General features: G+C 46.2%; 1 protein-coding gene across 1 annotated transcript in view; it reads left to right on the top strand.

Annotated features, from left to right (window-relative positions):
• Flvcr2 (FLVCR choline and putative heme transporter 2) overlaps positions 1 to 20,801 on the top strand; it is a 58,185-nt gene extending 37,384 nt beyond the window's left edge. The window contains exons 3-10 of the mRNA XM_021634171.2: positions 873 to 1,013; positions 6,948 to 7,015; positions 9,255 to 9,358; positions 12,783 to 12,893; positions 14,066 to 14,171; positions 14,295 to 14,406; positions 14,892 to 14,947; positions 19,268 to 20,801. Of these exons, the coding sequence (XP_021489846.1) occupies positions 873 to 1,013; positions 6,948 to 7,015; positions 9,255 to 9,358; positions 12,783 to 12,893; positions 14,066 to 14,171; positions 14,295 to 14,406; positions 14,892 to 14,947; positions 19,268 to 19,348 (779 nt within the window). The 3' untranslated portion in view covers positions 19,349 to 20,801. The remainder of the gene's footprint in view (positions 1 to 872; positions 1,014 to 6,947; positions 7,016 to 9,254; positions 9,359 to 12,782; positions 12,894 to 14,065; positions 14,172 to 14,294; positions 14,407 to 14,891; positions 14,948 to 19,267) is intronic.
• Positions 20,802 to 21,586: the final 785 nt, after the last annotated feature.

A 21,586-nucleotide genomic window follows, 5' to 3' on the forward strand; every position in this document is an offset into this window, starting at 1 on the left:
TGCTTGCTTGCTTGCTTAGATAATATGGGGAACCAGTTTAGTTAAACAACTAGTTAAATACACCTGCCCACCAGAAAGCCAGATGGCACTCGGTGGGGTCACATCACACCAGCTGTGTGGAACTCGACTCTAAATAGTGCAGTCCCCCACAGTCACTCTTCAGCCAAGAGTGACACAAGAGTGGTCACTCCTGGATCTTGTCTCTTTCATAAGACAAGTCTGATTCAGCGTTGGTGAGACTAGGAATACACTCTCAACTTTTGCTACTGTAATTTTCACTGACTCAGGGAAGAGCTTGGCTGCCATGTTGCCAGGCTCTGTGACCCTGTTGTCACGTATCCCATTCCCCCTTGGAAGGATCCCTGGCGCTCAGCCACTCACAGGCTTCATAACCTTCCAAAGTTCCACTTTCGCTTCTCATCCATGTGTGTGCCCATCTCCCTTCAGCTTTGCAGCAAGTTATTTGCTAGTTATTACAGGCTGCCTTGATCTTTGAACACTGCCTGGGAGGCTCAATGATTCTGGCCCTCCACTGGCTATTAAAGAAAAGGAAGTATAATAAAAATTACGGTGCTGGAGATAATAGCTCAGAGATAGAGTGCTTGCCTTGCACGCTCGAGGTCCTAGGTTCCATCCCCTGTACTACAAAAGAGAAAAAAAAGAAAGAAAGAAAGAAAGAAAAAGCAATGAAAGGACTCAGACAACGAGAAATAATTTGAGGAGAGGAGTTAGGAAGATTTCTCTAGAAACAGTGTTATTACCTTTCCCGCCTCAGCCCCTCCCTAGATGATGGAGCCGGCTCGTGTCTGTGTGGCACTGGTTCTCCCAGGCTGGTGGTACCACTCCCCCCATCTCTATTACTTTTCTTTCAGTATTCAAGGAGAAGCCCAAGTACCCTCCCAGCAGGGCCCAATCCCTGAGTTATGCCTTGGCATCGCCTGATGCTTCGTACTTAAGTTCCATCGTCCGGCTCTTCAAAAACCTCAACTTCATGCTGCTGGTCATCACCTACGGTAAGGCATGCGAGTGCCCAGGAGTGCTTGGAACCAGCCTGTTCTGTCTGTGTTTCTCAGTCTTTCCAAGTCCCAAGTGTGCATGTGGAGTTGTTTACGGTTGACCCTGCAGGCCCCTGCATAAGTCAGAAGGTCCACCCTAGAAAAATCATCCCTGTCCTTGCTGGGTTTGGCAAGAGCTTGTTGGTATCGCCATATCTGTAGAGCAGTTGTAGATGATCGTCCCTCTGTCAGTGACACCTTAACACTTAGGACTCAAAATAAAGCTTCAAGTGAGCCTTCTGGTCGCTCCGCAGTATAAGGGACTACAGGCATGTGCCAGTGGTGGCTCGTGACCATCTGTAACTCCAGTGTTAAGGGGTCTGACTCCCTCTTCCGGCTGCCCCAGGCGATGGGCGTGCACATGGTACAGACATACTCGCAGACAAAACATCTATACACACAAAACAATGAATAAAAATTAAACAACTGCATACCAGGTTTATCAATGCCCTTTATCTCAAAACCCTCGTCTGCTGAAGTACTGGGTAAGAGACTGTCAACCCCTTAGAGAAGGGTATGGTTTTCAGCCGCTCGCCAAAGCTGGCAGCCCCTCCTCCTGCAGAGCTCTAGAGGCCCTTGTTAGCCGTAAAGTCTGGTTCTCCATCCCTCATTCCCTTCAGCTTCTCAGTTCCAAGTATGCCTCTGCATTCATCCCCAATAAAGTCTCCAACCTCTAGACAAGTCCAACTAAAGCAGTTGTGACCTGCCGGGGACGAGGCACGTAGAGGGTTGGCTATTCTCTAAGTAGAGAGGAGGCACGTGGGGAATGTTAGGCTTTGGACCAACCTTTAGACTCAACCTTCCTAACTTCAACTCTTTAATACAGCTCCTCATGTTGTGCTGACCTCCAGCCATACAATTACTTTTGTCACTACTTCATAACTGTAATTTTGATACTGTTATAAATCATAATACAAACATCTGTGTTTTCTGATAGTCTTAGGCTAACCCCTGTGAAAAGTTCATTCAATCCCCAAAGGGGTTGCGACCCACAGCTGGAGAAGCACTGCTGTAGACAGTGAAACCGGATGGCTTTGGGTTCTCTTCCAGGCCCTGGATTCCGTGGCTCCAAGAACTTTTACCTTTCGCTCTGTCTTGCGTGCATCCCTCTGACTGCTGTTAACATTATGGCTTCTGACATCTGGATATTTGAGGGCTAGCTTTAGGCTCAGGGGGAGATAAGTGCTTAAGTGTTTTCTGTGGCTGTCCTGGAACTCACCTTGTAGACAAGGCTGGCCTTGAACGCAGAGCTCCACCTGCCTCTGCCTCCCAAGCGCTGGGATTAAAGCTATGTGCCACCACTGCCCAACTGCATTTTGAACTTCAAAGTGGTCCCTGAAATAGTTCTTTTTTTTTTGGGTGGGGGAAACTGGCTTCCAAAAAGGAAGGGGACACCCAGTGATGACTGTCACATCTGCCCACCCCCTGCTCAGGTCCCAGCGATGTGCCCGGCATGGCAGGCTCCCAGGGTGGACATATTGCCCCTTCCCTGAACTGATGGGGGTTTACCTTGTTGGAAGTCAGAACTGAGAATCAGACCATCCCCTGGATTTATGGAGGTGGTGCCATGCCCTCTGGCAGGCCCTGCCTTTCCAGGCTCTTCCTGATCTGGAGTGTGAGTTACTCAACCCTTTGGGGTGGACTCACGTTGTCCGACTTGTGTCTGGCAACACTTGAAGATATGGGGAAGAACACCGAAAGACTGATTCAAGAATCACCTATCAACCGCCAGTTCCTCTGGGGACAATGTGTAGCACATGGGAAAGAGGGAGAACCTTCCCAGAGAGTATCTCTGCTCCCTGCCCTTCTCCACCTGAACCAGCGCACAGGGAGAGGCTGTTAATAAACCACACTACCTAAGTCAGTGTGTCCAGCCTCAGCCATGATAGCCTCACCTGGAAGGTTTGCTTACACGCAGATTACGGGGGCTCATTCCCAGCGCCCGTGTCCAGGGTGGGGTTGGACACGTGCTGATAGACTGACTGTACATGGTCACTAGCTCACTGACCTTCCCCCACCTCCCCCCCTCAGCTCAGCTTTAGCATCCTGGGCCAGGGTGCTCCGGATTCTTTGCTCACAAAAGTGATACTATTGAGGTGTTCCCTCCCCCCTTCAGCTGGATAATGTCTCTGCTTCCCTGCATTCTTCCCACCTTGTTCATCCCAGCTGGGGACCTAAGTGAGAACGGCTGTTCCACCTAAAGCCAAAGTTCACTTGGCTTTGGCAGGGTCAGGCTAGGCCAGAATGCTAAAGGATGAGCAAGCAGGAAGGGTAGGAAGATAATAGGACGAGAAGAGAAGAGAGCAGGAGCTATTTCCTTTCTCCCTGTTCTCTCCCACATTCCAGCCCACCCCACTTTTCAGGACCTTGTCTCCTGATGACTCTCTTGACACAGGAATGGAATTCTAAGTGTGTGGGTATGTGGTTGAAGTGAGTTGGGTTCGTTTTCCAGTAAGCTGCTGATTGGACGCTGACTAAACATTCTTTATAATAATTACAATTTGTTGGTGTGTGTGCGCATGTGTCCACATGACTTGCTGTATACTTGTGGAGCTCAGAGGACAACCTGTGGGAGTAGATTTATTTCAACCGTGTGGGTCCTGGTGGTGGAATGTGGGTCCTCACACGTGGTGGTAGGTACTTTTATTCAGCATCTCTCCGGTCCTCTGTGGGATGTTTTCTTATGTGACAATCACTAGCCTGGTAGTTGTGATACCTTGGGTAGCTTACGGCATGTGTTGGCTCTTTGCGACCCTGACTTGTTAAGTAGGCCACACTGATCTCAACCTTTTGCATCTGTGGGGTGACCTGCTGAGAGAGGCTGGGATGGTAAGAAACTGGCCTGGCTTGAAGACACCTTTGTTTTGAATCATGAAACTAATAACTGACATCAAGGGCTCTGGAGACACCAGGGGTAAATTCAGACCCAGATTTACCCTTTACTTTAATGCCTGTGTGCCTGCAGGGGTGGGGATGAAAATTCTTATCTATTTGCATGAAAATTTGACCTTCACTTTGTATCTTGTTCCTTTGGAACCCTGATATAGGGAACATGTCAACTATTTAGCAGTGTTGATGATTTAAAAAACAAAACAAAACAAAACAGATACGTGATTTAAGATGGACAGACAGAACTGATCCTGGGCCATCCACGTGCCTTTGAAAAGAGTGACTCTTTTCACTGGCCCATCCTTTATGGCTAGAGAGTTGTGCTCCAGGGAAGCATTATACCAAGGAGATTGTTGTACTCAACTTTTATTGTTCCTCAGCCAAAACCTTGAGGCCCAAATAGAAACAGCATCAAGATGCCTCTATGATCTGAGGCTCTGTGAACTGGCCTCACTAAAGCTCAATTCCCAAAGCTGCCCTGCTGTGTGTCCTGTCTTATACTCTTCTCCACAAATCGAATGTGATGAGTTTCTATGGTAGTCTTGTGATCCTCAATATGCAGGCAAAGCAATAAACAAACAAGCAAATAAAAATAAAATAAAAAGCCCTTAGTATGTATTATAGAATGCCTGTTCTTGTGGGGTTTTTGTTTGTTTTTTGTTTTTGTTTTTCTTAAAGATCATGAAATTTGCAGGTAAATGGTAGGAACTGGAAAGGATCATCCTGAGTGAGCTATTCCAGAAGCAGAAAGACACACACGGTATATACTCACTCATATAGACATATAATATAGGATAAACCTACTAAAATCTGTACACCTAAAGAAACTAATCAAGAGGGAGGACTCTGACTAAAATGCTCGATCCCCATCCCGAAAGGCAAAGAGGGTGGACATCAGAAGAAGGAGAGAAGAGGAAACAAGTTAGGAACCTGCCACAGAGAGCCTCTGAAAGGCTCTGCCCTGTAAACTATCAAAGCAGATGCTGAGACTTATAGCCAACTGTTGGGCAGAGTGCATGGAATCTTAAGGAAGAAGTGGGAAATAGTAAGATCTGGTGAGGAGCTCCACAAGGAGAGCAACAGAACCAAAAAATTTGAACACAGGGGTCTTTCCAGAGACTCATACTCCAAACAAGTACCATGCATGGAGATAACCTAGAACCCCTGCACAGATGTAGCCCATGGCAGTTCAGTGTCCAAGTTGGTTCCATAGTAATGGGAACAGGGACTGCTTCTGACATGAACTGATTGGCATGCTCTTTAATTACCTCCCCCTGAGGGGGAAGCAGCCTTACCAGGCCATGGAAGATGACAATGCAGCTACTCCTGAGATCTGATAGACTAGGATCAGAAAGAAGGAGAGGAGGACCTCCCTTATCAGTGGACTTGGGGAGGGGCATGTGTGAAGAAGGGGGAGGGAGGGTGGGATTAGGAGGGGAGGAGAGAGGGGTTTATGGGGGATACAAAGCGAATAAAGTGTAATTAATAAAAGTTAAAAAAAAAAGATAGGCTTCTTATTCATGATCCTCCTGCCTCAGTCTCCAAAATGCTGGGATTATGTGGGATATGACTAGTAGTAGTATGTATCACCTCATTCAGTCTTGGGTTTGCTTACAAACTGTGTGCATTTTTCTCATCTATAGAAAGAGGATGCTAACACTACTTATTTCTAGGGAAATTACAGAGATTGCATGGTCCTTAGAACAGAGCTAGCACTTATGTATATGGTGCTGTCATCATTATCATTATCTTCATCATCTTCATTACCATCATAGTGATCCTTGAAGAAAGGCCAAGAAGCCCTTTCTCCTTTTGGTCAGTTCTAATTTTAGCGTAGTTACTGATTCATTGTGTGGTTTTGGGTGAATCACCTTATTATCTACTTACTTTCTTTTTTGTTCTTTCCTTCCTTCCTTCTTTACTTCCTTCCTTCTTGTATGTTTTTGTATATACATATGTCTATATATACATGTATGTATGTACAACATATGTTTATATGTTATATTTATATATACATATGTGTTCATGTGGATATGTGCATATGTACATACACAGAGGCCAGAAGTCAATATTAGGTGTCTTTTCTCAGTCACTCTCTGCCTTTTTAAATAGTATTTTTATTTATTTTTTAAATTTTCACACATTTATATAATACATTTTGATCATACCTAGCTACTGCCTATCTTCAGTTCCTCACAGTGTCCCACATTCTGTCTCCTTCCTGATTCACTTTTTTATTGAAGCCGAGTCTCTGACTGAAATCTGGAGCTCATCAGTTTTGCTAGGTTGGCTGGCCAATGAGTGTCAGGACCCACTTGTCTCTGCCCTTCCCCAGAGTGCTGGGTCTACAGGCCCCAGAGGCCATGCCTGGCTCTTTGCAGTGTATACTAGAGATCTGAACTCAGGTCTTCATGTTTGAGTGGCAGAAACTTTACCAACTGAGTCATCTCCCCAGCCCCTATTCTCTCTTTCTACCAGCAATTTCTAGGTATGCCACCATTGTTGAATAAACTGATGAAGTAGGGCATCAACTAAATGCTCATTTGGGTGTTCTTAGTTTTGCATAGTAGATCTGTGTGAGTAGAGAGAAGAGAGAGGCAGCCAGCAGGTGGAAGGGTGCCAAGGCTCCAAGCTGGGTGCTCAGAGAGAGAAAAGGGTCACTGGGATGAGGTGGAGAGTGTCCACTGCTTGTTTGAACCCCAAAAGTTAAAACTGAAAGGAGGTTCTGACGTGGAGTGGTCCTGCACAGAGTCACTGGGACAGGCTAAAGGTATAATGGTACGTGGCTAAGAAAGGATTATGTTGGTTGCTCTGTGTTGTTTTCAGAAGAACTGGAAAGTCACTTCCTATTTCCTTGAATTTTTCTTGTCTGCAGATACCATGCATAGTGGCCGTGGGGACAAGGATTTCTTCTGACTTCCCTAATGGCTGCAGGGAGGAGAGATGCTAGCCCATGGTCTGAGAGGAAGCTGATCCTAATGTGTTCCCTTCTCCTTCCTTCAGGTCTGAACGCTGGTGCTTTTTACGCCTTATCCACTCTGCTGAATCGCATGGTGATCTTGAACTTCCCGGTAAGGCAGGGAGATACTAAACGTTCAAGTGTGTCTCTGCAGAGGCTAGGTAGCTCACTCCTGGGTCTAGCTTGTTCCAGGTAGCCTCTGATGGCAGTGTGCTCATGGGATTTGAAGGGAGATGGCCCTGGGTCTCAGTTTAAGTTTTGGTGGTATTAAGCGATGTCATAGTATGATTATGACAAGCTTGTTATCACCTTAGACCTCTCTTCTACAATAGACATGTTACCTTTTTTTTTTTTTTTTTTGAGGCAGGATTCCACAATACAGCCTTTGCTAGCCTGGAAAATTAAAGAGATCTGCCTCCCTCTACCTCCTGAGTGCTGGGATGAGAGGCATGTACCACTATGCCCAGCTACAATTACCTCTTGAAAGATTATTCTCTAAGAGTAGAGAATAGGGTCTGGAGAGATGTCTCAGTGGCTAAGAGCACTAGCTGCTTTTCCGGGGGACCTGGGTTCAATACTCAGAACCCACATGATGACTCCCAACCACTGTAACTTCAATTCCAGGAGATTGGAAACTTTCTATTGGCCTCTATAACCACTGGGCATGAATGTGGTATACATCTATCCGTGTAGGCGAAATACCCAAATACCTGAAACAAAATTTATATAAAAAGACTAGGGAATAAGTAATGACATATGATGTGTGTGTGTGTGTGTGTGTGTGTGTGTGTGTGTGTGTGTGTGAGTGTGTTCATATAATATTTATTATATAGGCAAGGTTTAATTTTGAACTCATATGTTCAATCATATGACATGCTTTGGCTTTTCTTAATTTTTATTTATTTTATGTGTATGGGTATTTTGCCTGCACGAATGTCTGTACACATATGTGTGCTTAATGTCCATAGAGACTAGGAGAGGGCATGCCATCCCCTGAGACTACAGTTACAGACAGTGGTGAGCTGCCATGTGTATATGCTGTGAATTGAACCACGGCCTCTGGGAAGGGTGGCCAGCTCTTCCCAGCTCTTAACTGCTGAGTCGTCTCTCCAGCCCCAACATTTTATTTCTTACTAATTAATTTTTTTTTTTTGAGACAAGGTCTTCTTATGTGGACCTGGCTGTTCTGAAAGCAGTGAAAGCATTTGGTATAAATGTTTCCAGAACCAGTAAGGCTGGATATTGGGAAAGCGATACTGAGTGTCATAGAGTCAGGCACACCAAGGCCATCGATGTCACATTTGCAGGGGCAGAAGCCACTACCGTTAGCTGTCCCTGTCTTCAGAGCTGGTTCTAAGATCATATTCTAGCTCTGTCTTTAAAGCTGTATGTCTGTAATTTGGGTAGCAGGCTAATCTCACTGTGCCTCTGTTTCACGTCATCAAATGGGTACAGACTGACTCCTAATGGTAGGCATTATGAGAGTTAAAGAATAATTTCCACACTTTTACATATTATATTAATATTATATAATTAATTATAATAATTCTATAATATATAGTATTAATATTATATAATTAATTATATAATATAATAATTATTTATATTATATTATATAATTATATAATATAATTATAATTATATAATTAATTATAATATTATATAATTAGTTATAATAATTATATAATATATAATATTAATATTATATAATTATATTATATATAATATTATTAGTATATATATAATTATTAGTGCCCAAACATGTTTTGATTGCAAAATGACATTATTATCTACAAGTGTGTTGGGCCACATTACTAGCTATCCTGGGAAGCATGGCCACAGTTGAGACCCATTTGAAAAAATGGATGAAATAAATCTATGTGTGCCAGTAGATTTTCCCATCTATAAAAACGGAAACAATGATACATAAGATAGAATTGCAGTAAGGATTAATTTTAAAATATCTGGGCTGAGCATGGTGGTGTAGCCCTTTAATCTCAGCAGTTGGGAGGCAAAGGCAAGTAGATCTCTGTGAGTTCAAGGCCAGCCTGATCTACAGAGCAAGTTCCAGACAAGGGTACATAGTAAGACCCTGTCTCAAAAACAAACAAACAAACTAATTAATTAATTTAAAAAATATATATCTGCCTGAAAGTGGTTCTAAGGATAGAATTTGGTTGACCATGGTACTCTAGCATACATAAATACACAGTTGGGGTATTATTATTATTGGAAGCCGCAGCTATTCTAGAATGTTCTCCAGGTTGTTGTTATAGGGGCCATCTTGTCCTGGCATTTGCTAAATACTGGCTATAATGGACCCCACGGGATGGTCTCTGTGTCGTTTCCAGGGGGAAGAAGTGAATGCCGGAAGAATCGGTCTGACCATTGTCATTGCCGGGATGTTTGGAGCAATGATCTCAGGCATCTGGCTGGATAAGTCCAAAACCTACAAGTGAGTGCCACTTTCTGGATCAAGACCTGGGGCCCCTTGCTTTTGGAATGCACACTTATTGGAACATAGCTCATTAGCTTTAGGGGAGGGGTAGCAGCCAGAGGTCTGAGTGGTCAAGCAGGCAGCTCCCACTTTCTCTGGAGTCACAGTTTCCTCATTTACAAAGCAGAACCTTGTGCTCACTCTGTGGGATCTTGGGAGATGGGGATTAGCGGACCGGAAGGCTAGCTTAGTCTTTTTCCCCATCCAAAAGCCTTGTGGAAAGGACAGAGGACAGAAAAATGAAAACAAATCTCAGCAGTTGGAAAGTTTGTGGAAACGCCAAGGAGAGATGAAGAGGTGATTTCCCTGACCCATGCCCTTGGCTGCTCTGGGCTAACTGAGCTCTCTGTGTTTTACACCAGTTTGCAGTGCATTTAACCTTGCAGTTGTTTTTATCTTGTTGGCAAATATCACGATGTGCCTTGGGCCTGAATATCCGGTATACTTGTAAGAGTACAGGGTGATCGTAGAAGATTTTCGTGCATGCCAACCTAATCCTGGCCTGTCAATACAAAATCCTGACACCCCGCTCTGCAGATGCCAATGCAGTAGAAGGGTCTGCTTTGTCAAATGCAAGCGCAAGCTGGGGGTCGGAGGGATGGCTCAATCGATGAAGCGCTTGCCCTGTAAGCTTGCCCTGAGTTGGATCCCTAGGATGCACATAAAAAGACCCACATGGTGGCATGTGCTTGTAATCTCAGCCCAGGGATGTAGACAGGAGGACCTCTGGTGTTTGCTGGGCAGCACTTCATCAGCCAGTCTTGAAGGAATTCTCCAGAGGACAGATAACTAGAGGACAGCCTCCCAACCTACTCCTAACCTACACCCATGTGTTGAGAATCGAACCCAGGACCTGTGTATGCTAGGCAAGTAATGGAGTACTGAACTATGTTGCCAGCATTGCCAGTCCTGTCCTTCCCTTTTACTTGTGACTCAGTGGTGCCCCTCACGCAGGGGGTCTTCGGTGGACACTAGCTGCCAGGAGGCCCTGCACCGGGATAGGCAACATTCCGAGCCCCTTTGTCGGAGCCTTCCAAAGTTCCCAGTGTCTGGAGGCAACAGACAGTGGTGGACCTGTTCTGTCACACAGACCCACTTCTGTTAGCCTCTGGGCAGGTCAAGCCTCACTTTGGCTGGCCTAGTCAAAGGCCAGCTGAGGCCACTCCCAGGGATGTGGCTGCTAGCCTTACTATTAAGCCTAGCTCGGCTTAATTGCCGCTGGTGAAGCTTGGCTGCCACCTCGTCTCTGCGTCTGTTAGTTGCTTGTTTCAGCCAGATACAAAAGTGCTGAAGGCTGGCCGCCCCCAGACAAGAGGACAGCAGTGTCCCTTTTTCCAGGGCCTGCCCTGCAGCAGGAGAAGGGAGGGACTGGAATGTTGGCTTGGCTGGATCGTGGGCAGCCAGATGACTTAGATGAATAAGAAAACACAGTAAAGGCCTGGGGAGACTCATGCTGTGCCCTCTTCAGAGATGAGACATGGCCAGTTCTGTCCAGAACCAGCGGTCAACCAGCTCTCTTCCTCTCCAAACTCTTGGATTTGTCTGCTTTGGGTTGAAGGCTGGAAATAGTTTTTTTATATTTTTGTCTTTTTAAAGAAGCTACTGTATGAAGGTAGAGTTGTGGTTTAACAGACACAGCAGAAAGAAGCTTTTTTGTTGTTGTTATTTTGTTTTACTTTCTGGTGAGTTTGTAGAAATCACTGAGACTGACTCATGGTCATGAGCATGCTTTCTATGGGGTGGTGGGAATGGAGGAAGTGGATGGGGTGAAGGGAGACGGTCCCTTATTCTCAGAAGCAGGGGAGTGTAGCATCTCCTATTGGCTATGGCTTTGACTTCTTCCCAAAATGCAACTGCATAGTAAATTATTATTCCAGTGTGTAGCTTGAGACGGTGCCCGATGTGTCAAACCCAGCATGTGTTCAGATCTTACCTTCTGCATTTATTCAGCTAGTGGTTTGTTTGTTTGTTTGTTTGTTTGGAGACAAGGTTTCTCTGTGTAGTCCTGGATGTTCCTGAACTTGATCTATAGACCAGGCTGGCCTCGAAACTCAGAGATCCACCTGCTTTTTACCTCCTGAGTGCTGGGATTAAATGTGTGATTTATCAAGTGACTTTAAACACATATCGAACCTGTTTCTTCATTGGTAAAATTAGGAGTGGCTGGAAATTTCTTGGCAGGGTTGATTGCAGTCATAAAGACCTGTGAAGTATGTAAGAGAATCTGAACCCCAATAGAAGTATTACTTTCATATACCATAGCTGGTGTCCCTTGCTTCAGAGGAGACAGGTAAAGGTTTGTTTGTGTAGTCCTGGCTGTCCTGGACTCAATTTGTATACCAGGCTGGCCTCGAACTCATGGAGATCCACCTGCCTCTGCCTGGGATTACACCACTGCAAGTGCACCGCCTCGCCCTGCTGACATGTAAAGGTTTTGAGCGCTCAAGTCTGAGTCCTGCTGTTCACAGGAAGTGGTACAGGGAACAGAGTGCAGGCCTGTTTGCAGGACTCAGGGACACGAGAGAGTCCTGGGAGGCCAACACTGTGAATGAAGGGAGTGTGTGGAGGAGCGTGGGAGCAGGGAGCCTGACATCAAACCCAGCACAAAGAGAAAGGCAGCAGGGAGTAGGCAGTGATTTCTCCCTTTGGCTTTGGAGTCAGGCACTTAGCTCAGGATAAGAGAACATTCTCTTTCAACTCTATTGTCTGGACCAGAGTAGTTCAGATTCAGTAGATTCAACAGGAAAAGCTGTGCAAATGGCCACAGGAAGAATTGGCAGAGGTAGCTGGCAAGCCAGACTACCGCCCAGCATTGCTACAGGGTTTTGATTCCCTAAATGTAGCAAGCAGCACTGGAGGCTTTAAGGAGCTGGCTGGGCGGTGGTGGCATGTGCCTTTAATCCCAGCACTGTGGAGGCAGAGAAAGGCAGGTCTCTGAGTTGAGGCTAGCCTGGTTTCAGAACATCCAGGGCTGCACAGAGAAACCCTGTCTCAAAAACAAAAACGAAAATAAAAACAGAAACAGAAAGAAAGAAAGGAAGCTTCTTCTTTTTGGCGGAAGACAGAAGGACAGAGCTGTATCGGTCTTACCTGTGGATGGGATACAGGCGAGGCTTGTGGAGAGGTCTGTACAGATAGAGAGCATGCAGCTAGCAGAATCGCCTCATGTTTACCTCGTCTTCCCCTTCGCAGCATCCATCACGGTGCGACTGTTGACTGGGCATGAGTACCTGTTGGGTTAGTGTCGGCAGGCGTGCCGGCACACTGCAGAGAGCCGGAAGGGGAACGGAGGCTCCGTAGCTCCTCGTGGAGTGAACAGCTCGGCCTGCTGGGTGCTGTTAAAGCAGACCATAAAACTCACTTCCTTCTCATTTTTCTGCAGGGAGACAACGCTGGTAGTGTATATCATGACTCTGGTGGGCATGGTGGTATACACGTTTACCTTGAAACTGGGCCGTTTGTGGGTGGTATTCATCACTGCTGGCACGCTGGGGTAAGTCTCAGGTCTGACTTGTTTAGTTGGAAAACACGTCCTCTGGCTCCTAGAGTGGCCCGTGGCCTAGGATGCAATGCGTGTCCTCTTTGCTGTTTTCTCACAGGCCTCAGGAGGTGTGGAAATTGTGTTGAGGGGTCTTAGGCTGGGGGGGGGGAGGGCGCATGCCTTGAATGCCAGCACCCAGGAGGCAGATGCAAGCAGATCTCTGTGACTTTGAGGCCAGCCTGGTCTACATAGTAAATTCTAAGACAGCCCAGGCTAATGTAGAGAGGCTCTGTCTCTAAACACCATAAAACAAAACAAAAACAACAACTGGGTCAATATCAAGTAGCTGGGCTATCCTGCTGGGATGGAATAAAGCATGAACTATGACCTTCAAGACATTCTGTGATGCTAGGGAATGTTTAGTGGCTCTGAGTCCAAGGTTCAGTTCTGCTCTCAACTTAGAGCACAGGCCTGCCAACTGATGTTCTGAGCTTCCGCCTCCTCATCTGAAAAGGAAGATAAGTATGATGGACTTCATAGGGTAACTGGAAGGAAGGAGAGAGACCAGGATATGAAGACATGGGGAAGCATGGGGTGGGTGAAAGGAGTTAGAACTGGCACTTTTGGATGTGTTGGGTGAGCAAATAAATGCACAGAGCCCCAGGCCTTTGCGGGGACCTCCCTGGCCTTCACCTCCCAGTTAGTTTCCTTCAGGCAGCATGATGCCCTGTGAGAGTGAGTGAGAGACACCCGGCTGTCAGTGCTTCTCAGCTGTCTCCTACTAGGAAGGAAATAGGGAGAACCCCAAACTTCTTCTAGGTCCCAGAGATCCATGGTGACAATGTCCAGGAACTTTTCCTTCCAGCCCAGGGCCTGTGGGTCTAGGACTCATTCTCAGCTGAAAGTGAAACACACCAGGCACTCTTGCCCTTCCCTGAATGCTAATGTATCATTGCTGGGTAGAGGGAAGAGCAGAAGAGCATGGAAAGACATTAGAGACCCACTGAGAACAAGGCCTAGAGGTCTGCAGGGAACTCCCTGTTTTGACAGACCATCCTAGAAGATGGACAGATAACCTGATGGGAAGAGAAAAGCAGGGGAGGGAGGGAGTCTAAGGGGAAAGGTGGGCTCCCATTCTTGTTCTGGAGACTCTCCATCACTTTGTTCTCTGGTCTGGACTTCAGCTTCTTCATGACTGGCTATCTGCCCCTGGGGTTTGAGTTTGCTGTGGAGCTCACGTACCCAGAATCTGAAGGCATGTCGTCTGGCCTCCTCAACGTGTCTGCACAGGTAGGGCCCTGCTTTCTCTTTGCTTCCTGATTCGCTGTGAGCCTGTAACCATATGGCATCTTAACCATCCCCGTGGCTTAATTGATTAAGTCCTCGTTTCCTGCCTCCCTTATGTTTCTCCAGGTATTTGGGATCATCTTCACCATCTCCCAAGGCCAGATTATTGAGAACTATGGATCCTCTGCTGGGAATATCTTCCTGTGTGTGTTCCTTGCTCTTGGATCAGCTCTCACTGGTGAGTGGAGGCCTGAGAGCAAGATGAGATTCATGCTACTCATGGGATGTTGGAAATTTGGAACCTGAGTCTTGACTGGTGATGATAGTGGGGAGCACACATGTGGGGATAGATGGGAGGGCTTGATGGATTTCTGGAATCAGAAGACCCATGTTTGATGTTGACTTCCACAGCACGAACAAATGGATCAGCCTCTGGAAACCTCAGTTTCTTAATTTGTACAGTGAGGATTTGTTGGTAGTGGTTAGCACAGTATGTATAAAGCCCCTTTTAAGAGACCCTTAAGTGAATGTTGGCATCACTATTGGCTTCTGCCTCTCAAGGACAGCAGTGATTTGGGACCTTTTCAAGATGGGTGATGGTTCTGAAGTAGGATTGGGATAGCTATGATCCTTGGGAAAATGAGGATTCCTTCTCTTGTATGAACTTGACTGGTGTATTTGCTTGATGACTCTGCCTCTGACACTCTTCTTTTTCAATCTCAGCTTTTATTAAGGCAGATCTTCGGAGACAGAAGGCGAACAAGGATGCTCCTGAGACTGTGAGTGTGTTTGAGTTTGTTGGGGTAGGATCTGGGTTCTAAGCCTTTGATAAGGATGTGGCAACACAGGTGGGGCTCCCTGCAGCTCCCAGAGGAACTGGTTTCTGCTGTGACTGTGAGGCCAGTTCACCTCTCATAAACATGACAGCCAAAGAATTTCCTCAGTGGGTGTCTAGTATTGCTCCTCTCTCAGAATCTTCATCCATTTCCCTTTTTGAATTCTTCAAAAGATTAACTTTTATTTTATATGTGAGTGTTTGCCTGCTTGTATACATGCGTCCCATGTACACGCCCAGTGACCACAGAGGCCAGAAGAAGGTATCATATCTCTTGGAACTGGAGTTGCAGGTGGTTCTGAACCATGTGGGTTCTGGGAACCAAACCTGGGTCCTCTGTAAGAGCAGCCAGTGCTCTTAACCATTGGCCCTTTCTCCATCCCCTTCTTTGACTCTCAACCAGCCTCCGGTCTCATTCTTCTGCTCCCCAGAGCATTATCATTGCTGTCACAAGCTCCTAAACAGCATCTGCTCTTGTGTTCTTAAACCAAGTCTTGAGTCCTCAGCTTCACTGTTATCAACTTGGTGTCTGTGACTAGCAAGGGAGTATCACTTTGTGACGGTAGTGGTGGCAGCAGAGTTATGAGGATGGAGCCACTAGGCTTCCAGAAGACCGCTACAAGGACCAGTCAAGAAGCAGGAGCTGGTGGCAGTGGAAGGTGTGGGACAGGGAATATGCTCTAGGACAGAAAAGTGATTTCCATCTGCCCTAGTCAGCTGGAAACCACTTTAACCAAAATGATAGAATTAAGTCTGAGTGAGGGCCTGGGGAACTCAGTGGCAGAGTGGTTACTCAGCATTCACAGAGTCTTAAGTTCAGTCCCCAGCGTGGAGCAGGAGGCACATTCAAGATAAAAGGAATGCAAGTGTGACGAACCAAAGGAGGATATTTGTTTTACACACACACACACACACACACACACACACACACACCACCACCATCACATTCATTACAGACATATCCTTTGTAGAAAAAAAAAAACAGAAAAAAATCTACAAAAATCTCAAAATCATTTCATAACTCTACCACCTAGAAATATTTACTATTTACTATTTATGCATGTCTATGTGTGTGGATATACATGCACACATACTTTTTTTCCTTTTTCATGTGTATGCATGTTTGCATATGTGTAGGTGTGTGTGTGCCTGCATGTGGAGGCCTTTGGTTGGCATCAGGAATTTCCTTGGCCATCTTCCACCTTCTACGTGAAGCAGACTCTCTGGCTGAACCCATGGCTCGTGCGTATAGCTAGTTTGGTTAGCCAGATTGTTCTGGGTCTCCATCCACCTTCTGAGTTCTAGAATTACAGGGGTGCTTACCACGGCTGCCCAACATCTGAGTGGGTTCTAGGGATCTGAACTCATGTCCTCACGCTTATCTGGAGAATGTAGCAGGTGTTGGTTCAAACTTGGTGAGTCTGACCCTGAGTAGTTTATTTTAGGTTTATTTATGCGTAGCACAGTTTGGCGAAAATTTTCCTGGTGACAATGAACTCAGTCCTGTGTGTATGACAAAGCACACATAAATCTCCCTGAGGAACAAAGCAAGCTAAACAAAGATCAGAGGTGACTACCTCTGAAAGTGATTGCATCGAAACTCTTTGTAAAAGACATGTGACTCCGTCCATAAAGATGGGCTCTATAGATTGACTGAGAAAAGTTTACTGTAGGGTCTGGGGAGGATCCGGTGTGGCCACAAAGGTCACCAGGCTAGGAACTACACCCACTACCAGCTTTCTGGGCACATTAGGTTAAGCATTCCTCCCCCTGAAGGGATAGCCCTGTCTGTCTAACACTCCTTGTTCTCCTAACCTCCTTGGTGAGCACAAAGACCTCCATGCCTCCTACATTATAATAATAGTACGGGGATTAATATGATGGAGGCTGGATTGCTGTGCTAAGCGGACAGTATTTCCTGAAGGAATGGATCAGCTGTCATGTTTTAATTTATGGGTTGTTAGCGTCTCTAGAGAGATGCAGTCAGTGCCATCAGTGTGTTGCTTCAGCTACTATACAGGCGCGCCAAGACTGGGCATTTATCAACTTGAAAAACCTTTGCCAGTTTTCTAAGGCAGAGCCGATTTTCCGGGGCTATGTGCTGGCTTCTAAGGGAGAATCCTTTAGTTCTTTTTACTGTTTGTATTCTGAAATCACATTCTAGAGTTGGCAGGCAGCAGCTAGCATGGGGTGGGGGGAGGGAGCCTATAATAGAGTGTTTACTGGGAGGTAGGGAAAGCCTAAGGTAAGAACGATGTTATCTAGATCAGTGCTGATGAGCAAAGGCCACCAAGGACATGGGCTTTTACTGTGTTGTCTATAAAGAGACACAATGATTTAGAATACTTTGGCCATAATTATATGACAAGCCTGGGTACAGGTGTCTAAAATAAAATAGATTTTTGTTGAAAAATTTTTAATTGGGGACCATGACTTTTGTGTCATCTGTTTAAGTTGGAAGATAAAGGCAAACAAAATATAAATAAAACATATTTATATATTAGAATGTACTATACACTAATACTATAAATAGCTGATTATATTATATCACCAGTCCAGTGCTGTAACCTATGAAGACGTATGTATCTCATTTTCTATTCTGTTTGCTTAATAACAATAAGTGCTAAAGAGATTGCTCCTCAGTTAAGAGTATGTATTCACACTGAGGGCCTGAGTTCAGTTCCTAATACCCCTATCAGGCAGTTCACCAGGTTCTGTAACTCCAGCTCTTCAGGCCTTGCATTCTGCTGAACATACCCACATAAATACACACACACACAAACAAGCGTGCACATATACAAACACACACAGTTTTAAAAAGATAAACTTCATCATCAATTACATGTTACACCTCGTATCTACAGATATGTGCATTTCCATCCTGTTTCCTTTTTCAGTTGTAAAAACTCACTGTTGTTGGAGCCGGATCCTGTCCATTTAATCAAATGGAGTTGTTGGCTCACTCTCCGTGATGGTTGAATACCAGAAGTAGCACTGAATGGGACTAGGTACCCGTAATGGGGCTCTCCTATGCTTTATCCCTGTTTTGCCTCCTTGTATTTGGGCCCATGGTCAGAGCCCAGTGAGGCGAGGGCATGCACCAGGTCTGGCTGCACCTATCCTTTCTACACATCAGGAGATGCACTGTTTAGAAAAGAGAACATAATGACAGGGCGAGTGACTTGACCTTGACTAGGAGACCCCTGGGTTTCCATTTTTCCTTCCAGCACCTAGACAGTGATGTGCGTCCCTGCTCCTAAGCTGTTTCTGATGGTGACTTTTGAGGCGGTGGCTTCAGAGGCAGCAGGCATGTGTGTAATAGGTGCAGTGTCAGATGAGGGCTGTCTGAATGAAGTTTCCTAATGGCTGAGGCAGATCTGGTGCCAAAAGGCCTGCAAGGTTGAGAATGAAAGAGGGGGTTGGGTTACTACAGCTGTGGCCCTTGCTATGGATGGGACCCAGGCATTCCTAGGGACAAAAGCACAGTGTGTCCAGCTGGCATTGGCCTCTGACTTGGCCCTGAGCACCCTCCTCTGGGCCTTGAGCAGTGTTGGCTCTGTAGTAATGTCTGTGTTCAAGGCCCTTTTGCTAATTAAAAGACAGCCAAATGCCCAAGTTGGCAATATGTGTCAGGGACCCCACAGGAAAATTTCCAGGCTATACCTAATCCCTAACCCACTTAATAATCGTGAGCCAGGAGACTTCCTATAAGTGAACTCCATGCCACCCTTCCCCTCAAAAAGCCAAGCCCGAACTGGTTCCCTCCAAAAGCTTCTGCAGTGTTCTTCTCTCTGAATTTATATAACTGCATGGCCATTGAATTCAGATATACAGTGTATCTTGGGGCATCTATCCCATAGGCATTATAACAGCAGGGTATCTTAAGCCATCCATTCCATAGACATTATAATAAACCTCATTCTGGGGTCCCCGCCTCCTAGTGGGCTAGTTGAGATTCTGAGGGAGCTGCTGATTTGGAACCAGCAGCAGCTTAGTTGATGGCCTGGGGAGGTGAGTTTGGGGCTGCTGGAACAGGAGGCTGGCTTTTTTTCCTCTGATGAGTGGCGATGGCGAGGGAGGTGTCTGGGGAACACACTGAGCTGCTCGCTTGTTTCCTTGTGCGTTTCATTTGCTCTGTGGGGACACGGAGGGGCCTCCCGCCCATGTACTTGCCACCGATCAGTTATGGACAGGTAGCTGCTTCAGCCAGGGAGGAGATCTGTAGGCTGTAATCACAGGGCTGCCTGTTTTCTTTGCCCTCTAGAAAGTCCAGGAGGAAGAAGAGGAGGAGGAGATTAATACCAGCAAGGCACCCACCGTCGTGTCGGAGGAGGCTCATCTCTGAGAGAGAGGTGGCAGAGACTCAGGAACATAGACACTCACCTCTTGGTTCCACTTAGCTGTCACTGCCAGCACCTAGATTTTCACGGAGAAGCTTTTAGAGGAAGCAGGAGGAAGATGTGACTTGCATGGCGGTGCCTATGCCTACTGGACCCTACCTGAGGACCTGGATGGTTTCCTTGGGGAAAACCTCACCTGTTCCCAAATGCAGACTGGATTCCAGTCCCCTCTCCCTCTTAGGTCTTGGGCTAATATTGGGAGAGGCTGGTGGAGGGTGTTGGAGTCCATCTTTGCTTGGTCCCTTGCCATCTCTTTATCCCCTTTCTTCTCTCGTGGAGAATGCTTGCAGAATTATCCTAAGAAAGCTTATTCAGGATATTAACTTTTTCTGATGTCTTAAAGCTTACCCAAACAAAGCCCAGTTTACTGAGACTGAGCAAGATGCTCTGCCCGAGGGTCATGATGAGGAAGTACCGTGGTTCAGCCTCCATCATTCCACCAGCACAGCTCTGTCAGGACTCTTGGCCTTAGCCCTTTCTGCCTAACACTACTATCTCTCTTCAGACCTTTCCGGAGAGTCAAGGAGATTAAACGCCAATAAACCAGAGCAAACCTTTCTGTGGCCTCAAAGGAGAAACTGACTGGCGAGGGCTCACTGTGTAGGTGGGACAGTGCTGGGGAGTCTGTAGAACTCTGAATTGGAATGGAAGGTGCTTTCCTACAAAAATGGTGCTCACCCAGGGACGCGCATGTCCCAGGCCACTCAGAATGTCTTCACTGGATATTGTACTGGGAACTGTAGCCACAGGGGGCACGTGGCTCCAACCTTTATTGAAAGTTAGTCTTATTCACTCTACTGTGACACAGAAGGATATCTCTGAGGAAAGAGGCAGAAGAAATGTCTGTTTCAGTTAAACATGATCCCGTGTATTTTGGGGCCAGTATTTGCACAACTAAATCCTCTCCCTGCCCCTGCTAGCAAGAGTCCTTGTCAGGTATTTTAAATTTAAAAGGGCTCCTTCCCCAGCCAGTCTGCTGGTTATACTCATGGGCTTTCATAGTGTCTCCCCCAAGACAAACTGCTAACTATTTTCTCCTGTGCCTTAAGCAACTCTGGTCATGACCATTGTATTGTCTGGCCTTAGCATACCAGAGCAGCCAGATTGCCTGCAGTGCTGGGGTGCCAGGCCAGAGGGGATCAGCTTGTGTGTACATGCATGCATATCTCTGTGTGTGTGTGTAGACCTGAGCAGTGGACGGAGTGTGGTGGAGGGAGTGTTAGGGATGAGAAGGAGAGATGCCTTACTGTCAAGAGAAAGGTGTTCCTTCTTTGGCTGTTCAGAATGGACGTTTAATCAATGCATTTCTTTATTAAAAAAAAAAAAAAACAAACAACCCATAATTTGTATTTCCTGTTTGTACCAGATATTTTAAGGCAATAAAGATTTTTAAAGTGGTCTGCTTTGTCGTTTAGCGAGGTAGTGGCAGTTTTGGGCAGTCCCCACCACATTATCACGTTTTTCTGAGACTGTCTGGGTAGTGGTGGGGATGGCGGGGGGCGGTGAGGGCAGGGATTGGGGCCTGCATAGCATCTGTGTCCTTTGTTTGTTGACAAGGGTGTAACATCCTGTTGGATTTTTTAAAGAGACTTTAAAGGTTCCTGACTGCCTACACAGAAGATACAACTCAGTGGCCAACCTGTGACCCTGACTTTTCCCTCTCCCGTGTATATGCTGGAATGTGCTCCTCCCTAAGGGAAGGTCCAGTGTTGTCTTTGGCTCTGCCTCAAAGGCTTCTCAAGTGTTTTGTTTGATCACCCCAGACCCACACCGGCTAGCTCTGGCCAGCATCCACAGATTTGCTCTAGCGTTGGCAGCTTGGTGATCTCTCAAACTGTACTCCCTACCGCTCTTCCCCACTCTGTCCAACTTATATCTGTTATCAGGTTCGCAGCTGTCACTTTTTCTGCATGCTTCTTGCCTTCCGTGACATCCTGGCACTCCGTTTCTTAGCAATTCTTGTCTGTCAAGACCATGACTCCACTAGGCACAGGGGAGAGACTGAGCCTGACTCCTCATGAGGCTGATATTCGTAGTACCTTCTAAGTGCACCTGTGTCGCATACCTTCTGGATTTGTACGCCAACATGTTTGTGTGACGTATGCCTAGGAGATCCACATCATCTTCTGCATCTACTCACTGCCTCTTAGGTGGTCTCTAGAGGGGCCCGCATGCAAATGTTA

The sequence above is a fragment of the Meriones unguiculatus genome, chromosome 7 (genome assembly GCF_030254825.1).
Source record: "Meriones unguiculatus strain TT.TT164.6M chromosome 7, Bangor_MerUng_6.1, whole genome shotgun sequence".
Classification (NCBI taxonomy): Eukaryota; Metazoa; Chordata; class Mammalia; order Rodentia; family Muridae; genus Meriones; species Meriones unguiculatus.